At 40.8% G+C, this 17014-nt stretch overlaps 1 protein-coding gene across 3 annotated transcripts in view; it reads left to right on the top strand.

Moving 5' to 3' along the window:
• Nucleotides 1-17014, top strand: part of Trpc4 (transient receptor potential cation channel subfamily C member 4) — a 162338-nt gene that overhangs the window by 65026 nt on the left and 80298 nt on the right. For 2 of the 3 annotated variants that reach the window (XM_057757099.1, XM_057757098.1), the window contains exon 3: nt 5021-5539. The exons of the other annotated variant lie outside the window; for it this stretch is intronic. In XM_057757099.1, the coding sequence (XP_057613082.1) occupies nt 5021-5539 (519 nt within the window). The remainder of the gene's footprint in view (nt 1-5020; nt 5540-17014) is intronic. 3 annotated transcript variants of the gene reach the window in all.

Here is a 17014-nt window from a genome sequence, read left to right as displayed (position 1 = left end):
TCTTGTTTTAATGTTCAAATATTTACTTCATATCACATTTACTGTTATAAACTGAATTAAAGACCTAATTTAGTTTGGGTGGAAAAATTGCTTGTGTCATTTAATAAATGATCTACTTTTCCTTAGGAATACTAGCTCTGCTATTCACATGCAAACATATTATAGATAACCCTCAGGGATCATTCTGGTAAAGCAGCTGTTCAAGCAATTCATATTTTTCCCTATCTTCTTGTAGCATATTCTGTATCATTTTTGTTACTCTTAGATAATTCTTCCATATTATCTGGTGTTTATCATTTTATCAATTTCTAATATAAGAAGATCCCAACCAAATGGTATCAAATACGTATATTCTATGAAACTTGACATAATGATGATTTTATGATTTTTCCCATATTTTAAAGATCAGAAATGTTTATGTTTTTCTCAATTCTATCAGTTAAACCCATTAATTTTACATTAATTCTTTGAGAATTTTGTACAATGTGTTTTGATCATAGTTAGCCCCTTTCCCAACTCTCCCCATGCCCACTTTACCATCCATACAACTTTGTGTTTTTTGTTTAGAAACCTTTTCAAGAACATCCTTAGGAGCCTGGCCTTTTCAGAAAGGGAAGGAGGAGGAGTGGATGGGGTGAGGTGGGAGGAGGGACCGACAGGGGAGGAGGGAGTGGAAATTATGGTCTAGATGTAATATATGAAAGAAGAATAAAAAAAAAAACCTATCAAGATAAATTTGTGCTGCCCAAGTTTTCCTATGTATGGAGCTTTCCCCTGGACTGTGGCTGCTTACCAGAGGCTAAGCTCCTAGAGAAAATTGAGGCTTCTTCTCTCAGCACTTAACTGCTAATAGTTCCTAGGCTGGGGGGCAGGGTGGGGATTTGGCTCCTCCCACCCCCCTCCACGCTGAGATTTGGTCTGACTTGGGCTTGGATGGGTCCTGTGCGTGCCTTTGCAGCTGCACTGAGTTCCTGTGTGCACCTGCCTTGCTGGGATCTGCAGATACTCTTTCCTATATTCCTACCTCTGGCTCTTCAGCCTTTCCACTTCCTCTTCCTCAAGGATCTCCGAGCCTTGGGAGGGGCTGAGATATATATTCCCATTTAAGGCTGGGCATTTTGCCATGCTGGTTTTTGTGTAGTGGCCAGTCGTGGGTCTGTCTGTTCACTATCACCTACTGCCAATAGATTTCTCCCATATTTGGATCCTATTCCAGATAATACGATTTTACTTTTTCTTCTGGTTTTTCATTTTCTTTACCTCATTCATCGTTGTTATATACGTTGTTATTAATAATTTCCATTTTTAAAGCTCTCTGTATAGTATGCTCTGTTTTACGTATTGCAAATGTAGAGAAACTCATTACCTTTTACTCTAGGAACCTTGCATGGGACCTTGTGAGTGGGACAAACACAGGGGCTGGTAGCTTTACCGAGCACAGGACCTTGTGAGCTGGCAGAGACAGATTGGCCTCATTTCCTTCTTAAAATTTAGTTTTGACATGTGTAATTATTCAAGTTTAGGGAGCGCGTGTGCACACTAAGTAGACCCGGTACCCGAGTCCTTTGTGGTTTTCTTCCAGTAAGGATGCTCAAAACGGTCGTCGCTCCTTTTCTCACGTATTCTGCAGCTCCGGTGACGGAGATGCATTGGTTTTTATACCTTAGGAGCACAGGTCTTCGCAGGCATCTCAAAGCCCGTGCTGCTGTTTCCTCACACCAGAGGTCCGCTCAGTCCTCCACAGGCTGATCATTTCTTAGGAATAGGAATCTTCCCTGCTGTTATGCTTCCTTTGCCTTTGAATTCTCCTTAAATGTCTTTAATCACATGAGATGTTGTTCTTTATGAAGAAAGCCGGCTTATCTGTTATGGCCTACTTTTCTTCTTGCTAGTCTCTGACAGTCATAAGGGTAGAATATTCTTTCCGTCAGTAAAGATAATTGCATTCTCGGCAATTAAATGTGCTACTTTCTTTCCTTTTCTGGAAGTCTGATTTTTCAGTTTCTTTTCTAAATGACAGCTTTGCAATCAAAACCCTCCCTTGAGTCTTCCAACTTCGATTCAATGAGACTTAAGGCTTTTTTCTTGTTTGGGAATTTCATACATGTGTATAACGTGTCTTGAAATCCACACCCACTTCCTCCTCTCTGACTCCTCCCACCCCAACCGTTTGAATCTCCCAATTGCATCTATTGTTTTTAAACCCACTGAGTGCTGCCTGTATATAAATTGTTCAACTCAGGATAAAATAGATTAAAAAAATACATATATAAACTAGGAAGAGATATATGATATTTTGATTTTTCTAGCTCCTAAGTGACATATGCAGTTACTTTATATTATGAATATAGGCCAAAAATCAATTTTTCTGGCATTATTATTATATTATTTTTTGATATGCTGATCACTAATTCACAATCAGTTTAATTGCCTATTGAAGATATTAGGAAAGAAGTATATGTACATATGTTTGCATGTACATATTACATGTTGTGGATGTGTTTAAATACTTTCACCTACACAGAGTGCAACATTCCTTATTCGGAATGGTGTTCTTTCTGCATTAGGCACCACAAACAGCCTCAGATTTTGTGAGTTCATACCGCACACGTGAAAGAGCTCTGCATCTAGAGCTGTAGGCAGTCAGTTCTCTTTCAGCTGCCTTTCATCCCTGTTCCTAGATCAAATGTTCATCCTATGTCAGATCAAACTGCTGGTGCATTTAAAGTTGTAGCCATGCAGATGGCCTAGTCATCTTTGCTTCAGGGACTGACTGTGGGCATGTAGGTAAATCCTTAACATTACACTGAAACCAGAGTTGGATTGCTGCATGGCAATTGCACATTGATTACTCTGTTGGAGCAGTAAGTTAGTCCTGAAATGATATGGTTGAATTTGATTGGATAATATTGTAACCTAAGTGAGTCATCTATCCATCTATCCATCCATCCATCCATCCATCCATCCATCCATCCATCCATCCATCCACCTATCCATCTATCCATCCATCCATCCATCCACCCACCCACCCATCCATCCATCCATCCATCCATCCATCCATCCATCCATCCACCTATCCATCTATCCATCCATCCACCTATCCATCCATCCATCCATCCACCCACCCACCCATCCATCCATCCATCCACCCACCCACCCATCCACCCATCCATCCATCCATCCATCCATCCATCCATCCATCCACCTATCCATCTATCCATCCATCCATCCATCCATCCATCCACCCACCCACCCACCCATCCATCCATCCATCCATCCATCCATCCATCCATCCATCCACCTATCCATCTATCCATCCATCCATCCACCTATCCATCCATCCATCCATCCACCCACCTATCCATCCATCCATCCACCTATCCATCTATCCATCCATCCATCCCTTCACTACTTGATTCATTAATGTAAATACCACTTGTTTTTTGTGGTCTAAGTGCTCATGTAGAAATATGCCTTGTAAAATTGGGTGTGTGTATAAATTTTCAAATTCTAAATAACATCTATTACTTGCATTTTAAAATTAACTTTATATTGATTTGAATTAGAAAGTCAAAGAAATCTGCGCAAATGAGGGAGAAAAAAGTATATTCTGACATTTAAAAAATATGTTAGTATATTACTTTGTATGATTCTACTTGAAAACAAAGTGAAATTGCAAAACCCAGGCAGTTTTGATTAAACTATTTTTTTAAAAAGTGTCTGTTTTATTCCATTATTGTACTGTCTGCTAGAGCATGCAGAAGATCTTGAATCATGGCAACTTCATGTTATGAGACTAACTATTCTACATGAAACAGGGTTAGAAACCTGTTCACCTGTTATTTGCTCAAATAAGAAAAAAATCCATATTAGAATATGAATTCTTACCTGGTCTGGTGGCACATGTCTTTAATCCCAGAGGCTGAGGCAGGGTGGATCTCTGTGAGTTCAAGGCCAGGCTGGTTTACGTAGTGAGTTACAGGATAGCCAGAGCTACATAGTGAGATTCTGTCTTAAAAAACAAATAAACAAGCAAAGAATATCGATGTCATTTTTTAACATCTATGATACACAAAATAATGCTATGTGCACTTTTTTTTCTATAAGTATGACATATTCTAACAAATTCTGCATATAAAGGGGCACAGATTTAGACTGGATAAATGTCACATTTTGATGGACTTTACTCTTAAAATTGTCTATTACATTTTTAGTGTACAAAATGCATATTCTTATGACATATTTCTAAATGTGGGTAAAGTATCCCAGATAGATTTGCAAAGCTCTGTGTACCTCAAGTTGGAGCCAAGTGGCTTCACTGTGAAGAACATGCATGACTTCTATGAACGGCCATTGTCCTCTGAGGGAATGGAGTCTGTGTGTGCTAGTGACTCCAGGGCTCTGTGATGTTAAAACATCTCAGAAACACCTAACATAAACATTTTCCAGTAAGACTAAAGGAAACGCTAAACTCTGCATGAGGGTTCACCTGCAGGTTTGTATGTGCACCGTGTGTGTTTCATGCTCCCAGGGGCCTGAAAAAGTCCCCTGGATCCCCTGGAAGTGTACTTACAGATGGTTGTGAGCCACCATTGTGGGTACTGGGAACTGAACCCAGGTCCTCTGAAAGATGAACTGGTGCTTGAGCCATCTCTACAGCCCCAGGATCTTGGCTTAAAAGCAACTTTATGTTTATTTAGGTTTATTTTTTGATTATCAAGACAGTGTCTATAGAAAAGATTATCTGTTGAGAAGTAAATTAGGAGTAAGGAAGAATAAACAGTTTCCACGGCCACTTATTTTTATATTTCAAAAAATGATCCCAATTTATTTTGTAGGGAGGATATTTTATTATATTAGAGTTAAATTTTTTCTTGAATTTTTTGGGTTTTTTTTTTGGAGGGGGGAGTCTGTCCTGCAAGGAAGCATGACAAATGGTTTGTGATCCTTGCTCAGCACAGCTGCCCTGCGCTGTTTGGAACGAGCAGGCACCCACTCCTCTTCCCTGCTCTCTTCCCAGGTGCCTCCCATTCTCCTGGATAAGCAGTTCTCGGAATTCACTCCAGACATCACACCTATCATCTTGGCCGCACATACAAATAATTATGAGATAATCAAACTTTTGGTCCAGAAAGGTGTCTCGGTGCCGAGACCCCACGAGGTCCGCTGTAACTGTGTCGAGTGTGTCTCCAGCTCGGACGTGGACAGCCTCAGGCACTCCCGGTCCAGGCTCAACATCTACAAGGCGTTGGCCAGTCCCTCGCTCATCGCCCTGTCAAGCGAAGACCCTTTTCTCACTGCCTTTCAGCTAAGCTGGGAGCTGCAGGAACTGAGCAAGGTGGAGAATGAATTCAAGTCGGAATATGAGGAGCTGTCGAGACAATGCAAACAATTTGCTAAGGACCTCCTAGATCAGACACGGAGTTCCAGAGAGCTGGAGATCATTCTTAATTACCGCGATGACAATAGTCTGATCGAAGAACAGAGTGGCAATGATCTTGCGAGGCTAAAATTAGCCATTAAGTACCGTCAAAAAGAGGTGAGTGTTGCCAGACACGGTCCACCAACGAGATAGAATCTCATCCCTGACAAGCCAGCGCTACTCCCAAGTAGTGTTACATTTAACAGCGTTTTAATTCTCTTGTAAGCAGGTGGCATTTCGTGTTGGCCAGATTTATAATTATCTCCACACTGGAGAATAGTGGTAAGTGGCTCAATAATTGGAAGTTGCTTCTGGCACCTGTGGGAAGGCACGTGCGCTCACTTGGAATAAGATGGAAAGCTAACACATTTTGGATTTTCCCAGACCAGGGGGAGAATTTTGACTTTGCCATTGACAAGTCTTGTCAATCTAGACTCTTGATGGTTGCTTACGGAGTTTGTTGAATTTTCTCATTTACTTAATAAAATTGATTTTATACTGTATATATATACAGTACTGTATATATATACAAATATTATATATATATAATATTTTCCTTACAGTTTCATAGGAGAAATAACACATGGGGGTGGGGGTGAGGACTATTAAATAGTTGTAAACTATTATACTTGAATGTATTATTAAGAATTAATATAAGAAGAGTGTTTTGTTCTGTTTTCTTGCCTTCATGATCTGTCAAGTATAGAGAGACTAAAGACTCAGTGGTGGGAACTAACTTTCCAATGGAATGTGGGCAGATTTTGGTGTTTCCAATGAAGAAATCTAAACCACTCACATTTGTACCCTAGACCCTTCACATCTGTTCCTAGACCACTCATATCTGTACATCTGCACCTAGACCCCTCACATCTGCACCTGGACCCCTCACATCTGTACCTAGACCCATCACATCTGTATCTAGACCCCACACATCTGCACCTGGACCCCTCACATCTGCACCTAGACTACTCACATCTGTACCTAGACCCCACACATCTGCATCTGGACCCCTCACATCTGCACCTAGACTACTCACATCTGCACCTAGACCACTCACATCTGTCTCAGTCACACTTTCTGTTGGCATGCAGTTCTCAAGATTTTTTTTAAATCTCCATAAAATATTGGTTTTCTTTCCCTCTTGAATGAAAATAATTATCTATTCCTAAACAAAGTGTAGGAAAACTACAAAATATGGAAGTGATAGATGAAGGAAAAGATACTATTCAATCTTATTTTAGTTTTATTAAGATTTATTTTTATTTAATGCATATGCATGTTTGCCTGAATGTATGTGAACCACATGCATGCCGAGCCTGCAGAGGCCTGAAAGCAGAGTCAGAGCCCCCAGAAGCTGGTTGTGAGCTGCCATGTACCATGTGGGTGCTGAGAATTGAGCATTCTACAAAAGGAGTCAGCGCTCTTAACTGCTGAGGAGTCTCTCCAGCCCTGAATTGACTCCGTTTTAAAATGCCCAGTTGCTTTTATGCTGGGCATTGTCTGTTTTGTATCAGCCCGAAACTTTCCTATTGCTATTTGCTAGATGTTTCAGATTCAAAATACCTGAAATTGCTTGCTTGAGTTTTGACTATTGTCTGGTTCTCACGGCCCCTGAGACTTACCAAAGTCATCCATCCCCACCCCGTCCCCCATGAGAGAGATGAGAGGAGCAGTTCCGCTCATTCCCGCTGACTGGAAAACCACTCTCTTTGTTCTGACTTGAGTCTCGGGGTGCTTATGTTTAAGAATTAAAGGCCTATGTCTAAATAATAATAAACTCAATAGTAATAATTGACTAAAGCAATTTTAATGTGCGAAGTGATGAGAAATTTACATGATTTTGAAAGTTCTTAGTGCCACTGCGAAATCTGGAGCTCCATTGTGTACATTGTAGCTTGTGGCATGGGGTGAGGTGACGACGGGAATCATATTTCGGGTCAGGTCTCAAAGATCCCTATTCGCACTGCTCATGATTGCCTTCCTTTGGTTTATTTAGGAGGGGGGGGGGGTTATAGGACTGGCTAATGACTGTCAAGGTCACCTGTGCAGTGTTGGTTTTTCCCTTTATACTATTAGTGTCATAAAATCATCCAAATGTTCACATCACAAAACAAAAACCAAAGAGGCAGTCTGCTTGGCTCCCATGTTCATCTTAGCAGCCTTAAATCAGCTCACATTTATTTATCATCACCACCATCATCATCATCACCATCATCATCATCACCATCATCATCATCACCATCATCATCATCACCATCATCACCATCATCATCATCACCATCATCATCATCATCACCATCATCATCATCATCATCATTTTCCTACACTAATCTTGGCCCTTCTGTTTTTACTTTGCCTTCGGCCCCAGTGGCTTTTTGAAAGGCCAGGAAGGAACAGTTTTTGATAAACTACTTTACAGTATCCTCATAACAGGATGTCTTTAGTGAGACTTAATCCTTTAGGCTACTGAATTCTCGCTTAAAAAAAAATGCCCAAGACAAGTGTTTTAATGTGAATTTCTTACACACATCTGCTTGTGCATGTTGGCTTACAACTCAGTTTCATGCGGCTTAATCATTCATCCATTTCTTCATTTATTAAACCTTTTGAATGCATTTTACATAAATCCCAGGCAGAGTTCAAGGCACTGGTCCTGGTGGTGACACAGCTCAGCCCTTCCACACACCTTCTACTAAATTAAGAGAGACAGTAAGCAAATTGTTTACTTAATGTCTGTTTCTTTAACTCGGATCTTTGAATAAATACTTCATGAATTCACAAAGTGAACTCACCTTCAAAGTCTGGGGAACAAAAGTTACAGTTTGAGTTCCTTGTTAGGCATGCCACCATTAAGGTGACTGATCATTCCCAACATCCTTTCTAGATTCCCGTGTTACTCTGCTAATGCACAGCTGTGATCTTGGAGGTAATGGGACCCGTAAGTACACCAAGATGAAAGATGGGCCAAATAGAACCTGTAATAAGAATATAAGAATTAGTAATGGCCTTTCAGATGAATGTTTCTGAAAAACAGCACATTTCCATTTTCTCCTTTCATCTCTAGATACTTCAGTGCAGAAGGAGAACGACAATAATGTTTATATGGTAGTTTATGAAATCCTTCATTCGGTCTCAAGGAGCAGATTTTTCTCAGACTGTTTGTGAGAGGCAGAGTGACATTGTTTGCCTGATAGCAGTATAAAAAATTCATAATAAAACATTACTCTAGTGTATACCCTTTAAAATCAGAAACTGGATTTGATGAAACATAATTCTAGATTACCCAGAAGGTATTGCCTTCAAAATATTTGATTTTAAAATTTTGAGCAAGACCACATGTCTTATATACAACTCTGCTTTGGTGGAATGCCTTCCCTTCGATGTTTTTGTTATAGGTTTTCCTTGGTTTAGCCTAAACAAATTTGAGGTCGGCCTCAGGTCTATGTTTCATTACTTCTCATTAATCTTCAGGCTGGCTAAGTCCTTACTTATTCTCACAGCCCACTTCCCAAGGAATGCATCCTCTCTCTGAGGTGAACATCCTAACTGTATACAAAGGAGTGGGTTTCATTTCAAGATTGTCATTACATTGAATGTTAATCTAAGATATCAATTTAAAAACCTTTCAAGGAGTTAATTTATTGATGATTAGATGAGGAATGAATATATTACTGTAAAAGCATAGCTTGCTCCCCTGAAAACACCCTTATTATGTACATCCGACATTACATTGTGTTCCTGAATCTCCTTCTCCTTTAGGCTACATTAGGGGTACTCCTGTCTTGCTCACCATGTTCAACTGCCTCTGTAGCCCATTAACAACATAGACAACTGAATGAGGTGAAGAACCTCCCAGATCCAGACAGTTCTGAGCATGTTTTCTTGTATATTTGTTTGTTTTACCTGATCAAATGGCAATGTTTACAGGAACCTCATGAATAGTCATCCTACGAATGCATGCATTGTCTTGGTTTACTTACTATTGGTTTGATAAAACCTTGACCAAAAGCAGCATGGGGAGGAAAAGACTTATTTCATCTCACACTTCCAAGTGATAGCCCATCACTGAGGAAAGTCAGGACAGGAGCTTCAAGGCAGGAACTAAAGTAGAGACCGTGGAGGGGGGCTGCTTGCTGACTTGCTCAGCTTGCTTTTTGATATATATGCCTACGAAGATAATCTGCCCAGTGAATTGAGATCCCCCACATCAATAATTAGTCAAGAAAATTCCCATCTGACTTGCCCAACGCCAGTCTTATCAAGGCATTTTCTTAGCTGAGAGTCTCTCTTCCTTGACAGCTCTAGCCTGTGTCAGCTTGGCAAGAAGTAAGCAACATATACCTTAATATGACTTATGCTGGATTGAAGATTTGTTCAAATGCTTTTTTAGATATCAAGCATCTGGATATCTTTTATCTTGCATGCCAGGAATCTGTCCATTTCTGTGAATTAAACTAAAGATGTCAGAGGCAAACATTACCTTGCACCATCATGGGTAACTTTACTGCAGTAGTTGCTATACACAAATCTTAAAACAAGGAAGCAGTGTGAGCTATTTGGGTTTTATTTTATCTTATTAGATAAATTTCCCATTACAGAGAATTAAATGGTGTCAAGTGTTATTAAATGTTGAGCTCTGGGTGCAAATCCAGATCCTAATGGCAAAACGTATTTCTCCTGTTTGCTTATTATATGTGTCGAACAATAATCCTTTTGGTCTCCCTCAGCTGTGACAGAGAGAGGGCTAGAACCCGGCATCTGCCTCCCAGTGCTGCTCAGAATGAACAGCCTCACAGTGCTGGAGCAAAGTCAGAACTATAGACTCCATAGCCAGACTGACTCCTCCCATGTAGTAGGTAGGAGAGAGGGGCGTGGCTGGAGATGTGTCTTAGGAAGCTTGTCACTTACTCCCTGGCATGATCTTTGTGGTTGTAGAATTCGTGAAGGTTAAAATTATCTCTATGCTGTCACCCCTGTTCATAACATCCCTGAATATGTGTGGAGACCTTGACAGATTCCCCAGGTATGCGTATAGCCAAAATCTTACTTAGGTTCAGCCACACATCATTGACAACATTGTGAAGAACTAATTTAGCCAGCGAGTACCCTAGATGTTGAATGACAGGAAGGAGAGAAATGCATCCTACTGAGGGAAAACATCTTCGTGACTGCAAACTCAGCTGAAAAATAATTACTGCAGACTGAATGACATGCACACCTATGTTTAATTTACCTTTTCCTTGACGGAAGCTTACCGGCATCAGAGTGGTGTGGAACTTAACCTTTGAAATAACCTGACTCGTGGTCTTGTGAGTTAATAAGATTGGTAAAGAGAGAAGGGGAAAAACCCTGTTGCAGGATATTTGATAGCACTGTGACACTCCAAGACTATTGATAAAGTTAACCTTGAATCGGGTAGGCAGAGTCAGTGATAAGTCAGAACCAGCCATAAAGATTTTGGAGGATTCAGGATACGATAAAGGGGCACAGGAAGTAATAGGGAGGGGCTTGGAAGGATTCGCCGGCCCTTTTGATATGGGAAGCCTGAAGACAAGGTCTGTTAGTCATTCCTCTGCCACTTTCTTGCTCTATCAGGATTTTATCCTAATATCTGACTTCTGGGGTTTATTAATAATAGAACAATTTAGGTAAATGCTTCAGAAACCAAGTTTTGATCACCCCGTTTGTTAAGTCCTCAGTTTCCCCTTCATCTAGCCTTTATTAAAATGAATGAGAAAATGTGAAGATTCGTATCAGTTAGACGAGTCCACTGTGTGGGAACTGAGCTGATCCCAGGCCTTGAGGGCTCTTTTGCATCCCAGAGTTATGACTTCATATTTCTGGATTATTCAAACTTTCATGATCAAGAAATAATATTGGTTTTAAAGGAAGCATGAGGGTCAAAGTCTCTAGCCCTAAGACCACCCACGGTGAGTGTATCTGCAGACACGTGGTGATGAACCCTGATACACAGAGAACAGACTAGAAAGCACCCAGAGTTTGGAATAAGGCCTTCACTTATCATTTTATAAACTATTTACTGCTAATGATAGTGTCATCCAAACTATGAATGAATGAATGAATGAATGAATGAACTTATTAAAAATAAACCCCAAATGCCACTATATTTTATAAAAAAAAATATACCTCACTGAGATTCCTCAAAAGGTCACCATGTACTTTTGATAGGTGGTGGAGGAATTACCACCTCTGTGTCTTTCTGTGTTTCCATCTTCCTATTTATCTATCATCTGTCTGTCTGTCTGTCTGTCTGTCTATGTATCTATCATCTATTCAATCTACCTCTATGTATGTATGTATGTATGTATCTATCTATCTATCTATCTATCTATCTATCTATCTATCTATCATCTATCCATCATCCATCTATACCTTACCTTGAGGAAGTGTCACTATCTAATGTTACCCCCAAAATAAAGTCATAGAGAAAGCTGTGATCACCTCACTTCTGGCAATTTTCTAGGCTGGTTGGTGGCTTGGTAAGCGATGGTCCTCTCCCCTGAGAGTGATAACGAAGTAGACTAGGCAGGTGTTAGGATGCCAGTTCACAAAACCACAGTAACTAATAGAAAATGTGTAGAAGGGATCAGCCTTCTTCTAGCTGCCCGTTCTCTGCTGCTGCTCTGTCGTGGATGCTCCTGGACCAAATTCCAGGGCCCGGCTTCCTTGCTCCGTGTGTTTACACAGACCTTCTGTTGCTATGGATCTCAAACCCCCAGATGTGTTCCCTCAGCTTCTTTCTGAGCATCACACATTTGCACATCTCTGTGCCTGCCACCGAGTCATGGAGGAAGCAAATGCCTGTTCGGGGCTTGTCAGGCAGCCGACAGACTATGACAGGTCATTAGGCATTTAATTTAACACTAGATTTTTAGAGCTTGGAACTCAGTCCCCGTGGGTTTCTTTGAAGCTAATTAAATGACAGTCACCACTTTCTCCTAATTCTTATCTGAACATAATTACTTTTTTTTATTCCTTCCACATTAAATTTGTGATTGTGTGTATCTACAATACTCTATAAATGTTGATTAGTCTTTTCAACCGCACCCATTAAGAAATCACAATTCCACACCCCCAAAAGCAGAAAGCAGCAAATCTTATCTTTAAATTAGAAACAGTAGTTGGCTTATATTTAATATCGCTTCAGATAAATAGGAAAATGATTAAAGATTTATTTCCAAAGAGGTATATGTATGTAAGAGTTTTCCATGGCAAACTCTAGGCTAATGACGAGGATCTTGAAAACTTGCATTGTGTGTTGGATGCCTTCTCTTGCTCCTCAGGTGGATTGCTTTCATGTGTAACCTGATACTTCTGACTTCATGATGATTGACAAGCAAGAGCTCGCAGGTGGTTTGAATTCTGGAGATACATTCATCTCCTCTGTCAGTGGTTGTGAACCACGCAGCCCTTTCTTCCGCACGCATGTGCACATTGAGATTTCAGTATTATTTCCCCAGAGTCCGTGTTTAGTCACGTGTGTTTTCATTGTCACTCATCACTAAGTGGAATTAAGGACTTACTTTTTTTCCTATGAACAGACCATATTCTGGGCCCCCTGGAAAAGAAGAAAATAGGGGTTTCCTTTGGCAATTACTAAAACACAAATACAAATCCTAATGAATTGTCTGTGGCTCGAACACCTGAGTTTTCTCCCAGGTCGTGCAGGCGAGAATGTTTTCAGATTATCCCTTTCCCTCGTTCCCCTTTGATTCCACCAGGAGAGTTGGTTCTAAATAGAAGTTATTTAACGTTGTAATTATTGGAAGCCCAGCTCCCCGGTACAAGTCCCTAGGACTGATAATGCCCGTGTGATAATTTTGTGCCTTGCCATTCTGACACCAAGCTCCAAAGCTGTTGTTCACAGATGGCTCCTAGGAGGCACACCAGGGTGACATGCTTTTGTTGTTTGTATGATGCCCTTTCTTTGTCAGCTCTGGGGAACAATCAGGACAGCATATGTCCTCTGCAGCAGAAGTCGGGGGACTCTATCTACCTCCGCTCAGGTGCTAGTTAGCTCCTGTATGTTTGTAAAAGCCTGCTTCTCATTGCCTGCAGCATTAGTTCAATGTTGAATGCTGGATGCTGTTGTCATTCTCCATGGCTTTCTCAGTTCACAGTGATTTCGCAGTTACATCTGGGGACACCTAGCCTGGAGCCTCTTTTGTAGCCCCCCCTGAAGTGAAGCTGAGAAGCGTGTCAGTAGCTGCCATGGCAAAGAACACAGTGGAAAAGGAAGCATGTAGAGCTCCAGCCAGAAACTACTGGAGAGTCAGGGGATGGTTCCTATCTTCCGGTGTACACATTTCATGGCACTTAAAGTGTCCACCCTGTGCCAAAGTCCAGGAACAGAAAAACAAGCTAGTAGGCACTGGGCCAAGCTTGAGTTGCTTCTAGAACACTAAAATAATATGATGATGTGTCCTGAGGATACCACCTTGGAGCCCAGGAAAATGGTTCCTAACTTTGCCTAGAGCTTTTATGGGAAGCTTCCAGAAGAAGCCTCCATTGCCATTCTGTGGGAAAGACAGTAGAAGGGACACCGTGAAAAGGAAGCACCCTTCAGTTCTGTGTGGGAGACACCTTCAAGGGGGTCCATTCCATTCTCACTCTTACCTCGTGGCCTCCCAAAATCTTTGCAGTGTGTGGTCCAGTTTGTGCATCCATCACCAACGACTGCATCTCCAGGGCTCTCCCTTCTTCCCTAGCTGGATGTCAGTGCTCTCGGCATGACATCACCCAATTCTTCACCTTCTCCGCAGCTCGTCCAAGCTCACCTTTGCTACTGGGTTGTTGCTCAGTCATTTTTGTGACAGTCCTGTGGAGCACAGGCAGCTCTATTCAGATTTCTGCTCCACAAGATTGTGCACTACCATGGATTTTGTCTGACAGCACTGAATTTTGGAGCCCAGGTAATTAAGCCCCGCTTTTCCTCTCTGGAGCTAGTTTTGTAACTCCTCCTCCATTTCAGGAGTTAGTGCCCTGCCGATATTTTACTATAAATGTTCTTCAGGTTTGACTCCTCATGAAAATGTGGACCCCATGATGACCAAAACTAGAAGTTTGATGTGGTTATATTTAAAAAATTGCAATATCCTTGATACTACTATGAGCTCACAAACATTTTCGGGGTGATTCTTTTCTTTCTTCAAGTCAAAATCTATTTTTATGATGCCTGGTGACAGTCACTGCAAGCATTTTATCACTGGACCGCTGGAGAAAAGACAGCAGAGTGTGTGTGTGTCATTTTTCTCGACTGTTCCCTCTGTCTACAACACTGGTAGATCTGTGGACAGGGGACAGCAAGAGTGGATGGTTCCACGGATTTGGGGTCAGGTGCTACATAAACACTGAGTAAGCAAATATATGGAAATATAGTTATTTTATGTTAGTGTTAATTCTAATAATGAACAAATCAGGTAACTACTACATATAAGATTAAGTAATATCAATCATATTTGTTGACACCTAACTTTATCCATAATATAGTTTGGCTTTTATCTGTTCAGACAGATAAGCTGAGGCTGGTATTAATGGAGCATCGATCCTGTGATTAAAATTTGGAAGCCAGGAATCTTCAAGAGCTGTTTGACTATAACAGGTGTTGGAGTAAGCCTCTTTGGTTGTGCCCCTCCCATACACTTGCCTGACTTTACAATTCTGCTTTTTCTTACCCTTTTATGTCTCCTGGAACCTCATCACTGTATATCTCTGCCTTGCACTGGGACACTTCAGGAGGCAGCATTATCTCTACAGCTGCTTCCAGTAATAAAAAACAATCAAGGTCCAGATTGTATAGAGCGCTGGCCTTTGAATCAAGGCCAGTTTCCTAGCTTCCATGGGTGACTCTACGTACTGAGGGTTTAGTGAGGCCAGCTTCTTTGGAGCATATGGGCATGGATATAAAAACAATCAGAGGCCCGTTGTCTATGGATCTCAGAGAAGGAGGAGGTTGAAGAGAGGTACCAATCATAATAAATAATTGAATTTTAAATGCTGGTGTTTAAATGCTTATAAATGTGGTATTTTGGTGTGCAGGCATTTGAGACTGAAAATCTGCGTGTATATTATTGTCCTTTACCCCCAAATATTTTTTCACTTAAGAGAAAGTGAGCAAAATGTTTTTGAAGTTAAAAAATCACTTTACTGTAAATAATTTGCAGTTAGGTTAACATAACCACTCAAACAAGCACTTCTGTACATCTCCATGAACTCGAACATAGTCAGAATCTATCAGAATCTATATAAAACAAACTAACCACTCAAGCAAGCACTTTTGTACATCTCCATGAGCTTGAACACAGTCAGAATCTATCAGAATCTGTATCAAACAAACTAGTTCTAAGGCAGCTAACCTTCCTTTGCTAACTCAAACCTTCCGAACAGATGGCAGCCTTACCCCCCGCCCTCCACAGTCCTGTTCCATAGTCACATTCATAGGGATTTGGCTTATCAAAATGTGATGGAATGATGGCAGAATCCGTCCTGAAAAATGCCAACGCCTCAATCCTGCTCACCCAGACCTCAGCTCCCATGGCTGTGCCTTTCTGCCTTTTGTAGCCATGCGCGTTTTCTCATCAAGGTTTGATTAAAGTGTCCAATAATCACTGCAGATCAAAGGTGAGGAAAAAAGTCTCTAGAACTGGGACTCTGGGACTCATTTATGGAAACATTATCTTTTAACATCTTTGAGACGTCTTTGTTTCCTTTCTATGCCTTAAAAGCAATAAAGTTCAATAATAGATTCTCTTCATTTAAAGTGGATCTATGTGTGTCCAAATGGTTAAGATACCATGTAACAGAAAGGGTTGGCTTTTACAATAGGGGCTGGAGAGAAGGCTCAGTGCTTAAGAACACAGGCTAATTTCCCTGAGGACTCAGGTTTGATTCCCAGCACCCACATGGCAACTCCCAGCCAGCTGTTCCAGGGGATCTGATGACTCTTTTGGTCTCCACAGTTACTGCATGCACATGGTACACAGACACGCATGCCGTATACATTGAAGTAAATAAATATATTTTTAAATTTAAGCAATGTAGATTTTCTGAATACCTTAAAAAGAAGCCCATAGTAGGGTTCACTAATGTAAGCAATAATTTAACTGGAAATTATCAGTAATGAATGGGAAACCTGTGGTCAAAGTTTAGAGAATAACTTAATTATAAACAAAATGTAGTAGGGGGCTTTTCAAAATGTTAACAAGGTATTATTACATGGTATTTGACACGTGTCAAGAGACCTTATGTAGCATAGAGCTGGCTTCAGTCGGGCGACCATGTATCATCATATGTACTACGCATTTCAGAAAGGAAAATGTCCGTTGTTTTCAAACGACTTTGGGTGAGACATTAGAATGATAAACTAGAATGCCTGCAAACCACGGCACTCTGAAAGGTGGAACTAAGGAATGAGAAAATAAAATGCAGTCAGATGAAATTATTTGGAAAACTTTTTGTTCCAAGTCATTTACAAACGAATCTGATAATGATGAAGTCGGGCAGTCTGAACATTGACTTCCATTTCCAAAAGGTAAATTAGCTCTGACCGCCATACTCACACTGTACGAGTCA

The sequence above is a fragment of the Chionomys nivalis genome, chromosome 24, assembly GCF_950005125.1.
Source record: "Chionomys nivalis chromosome 24, mChiNiv1.1, whole genome shotgun sequence".
In the NCBI taxonomy this organism is placed as follows: domain Eukaryota; kingdom Metazoa; phylum Chordata; class Mammalia; order Rodentia; family Cricetidae; genus Chionomys; species Chionomys nivalis.
Note: the sequence above shows the minus strand (reverse complement) of the source record. Positions and strands in the feature narration are given on the sequence as shown.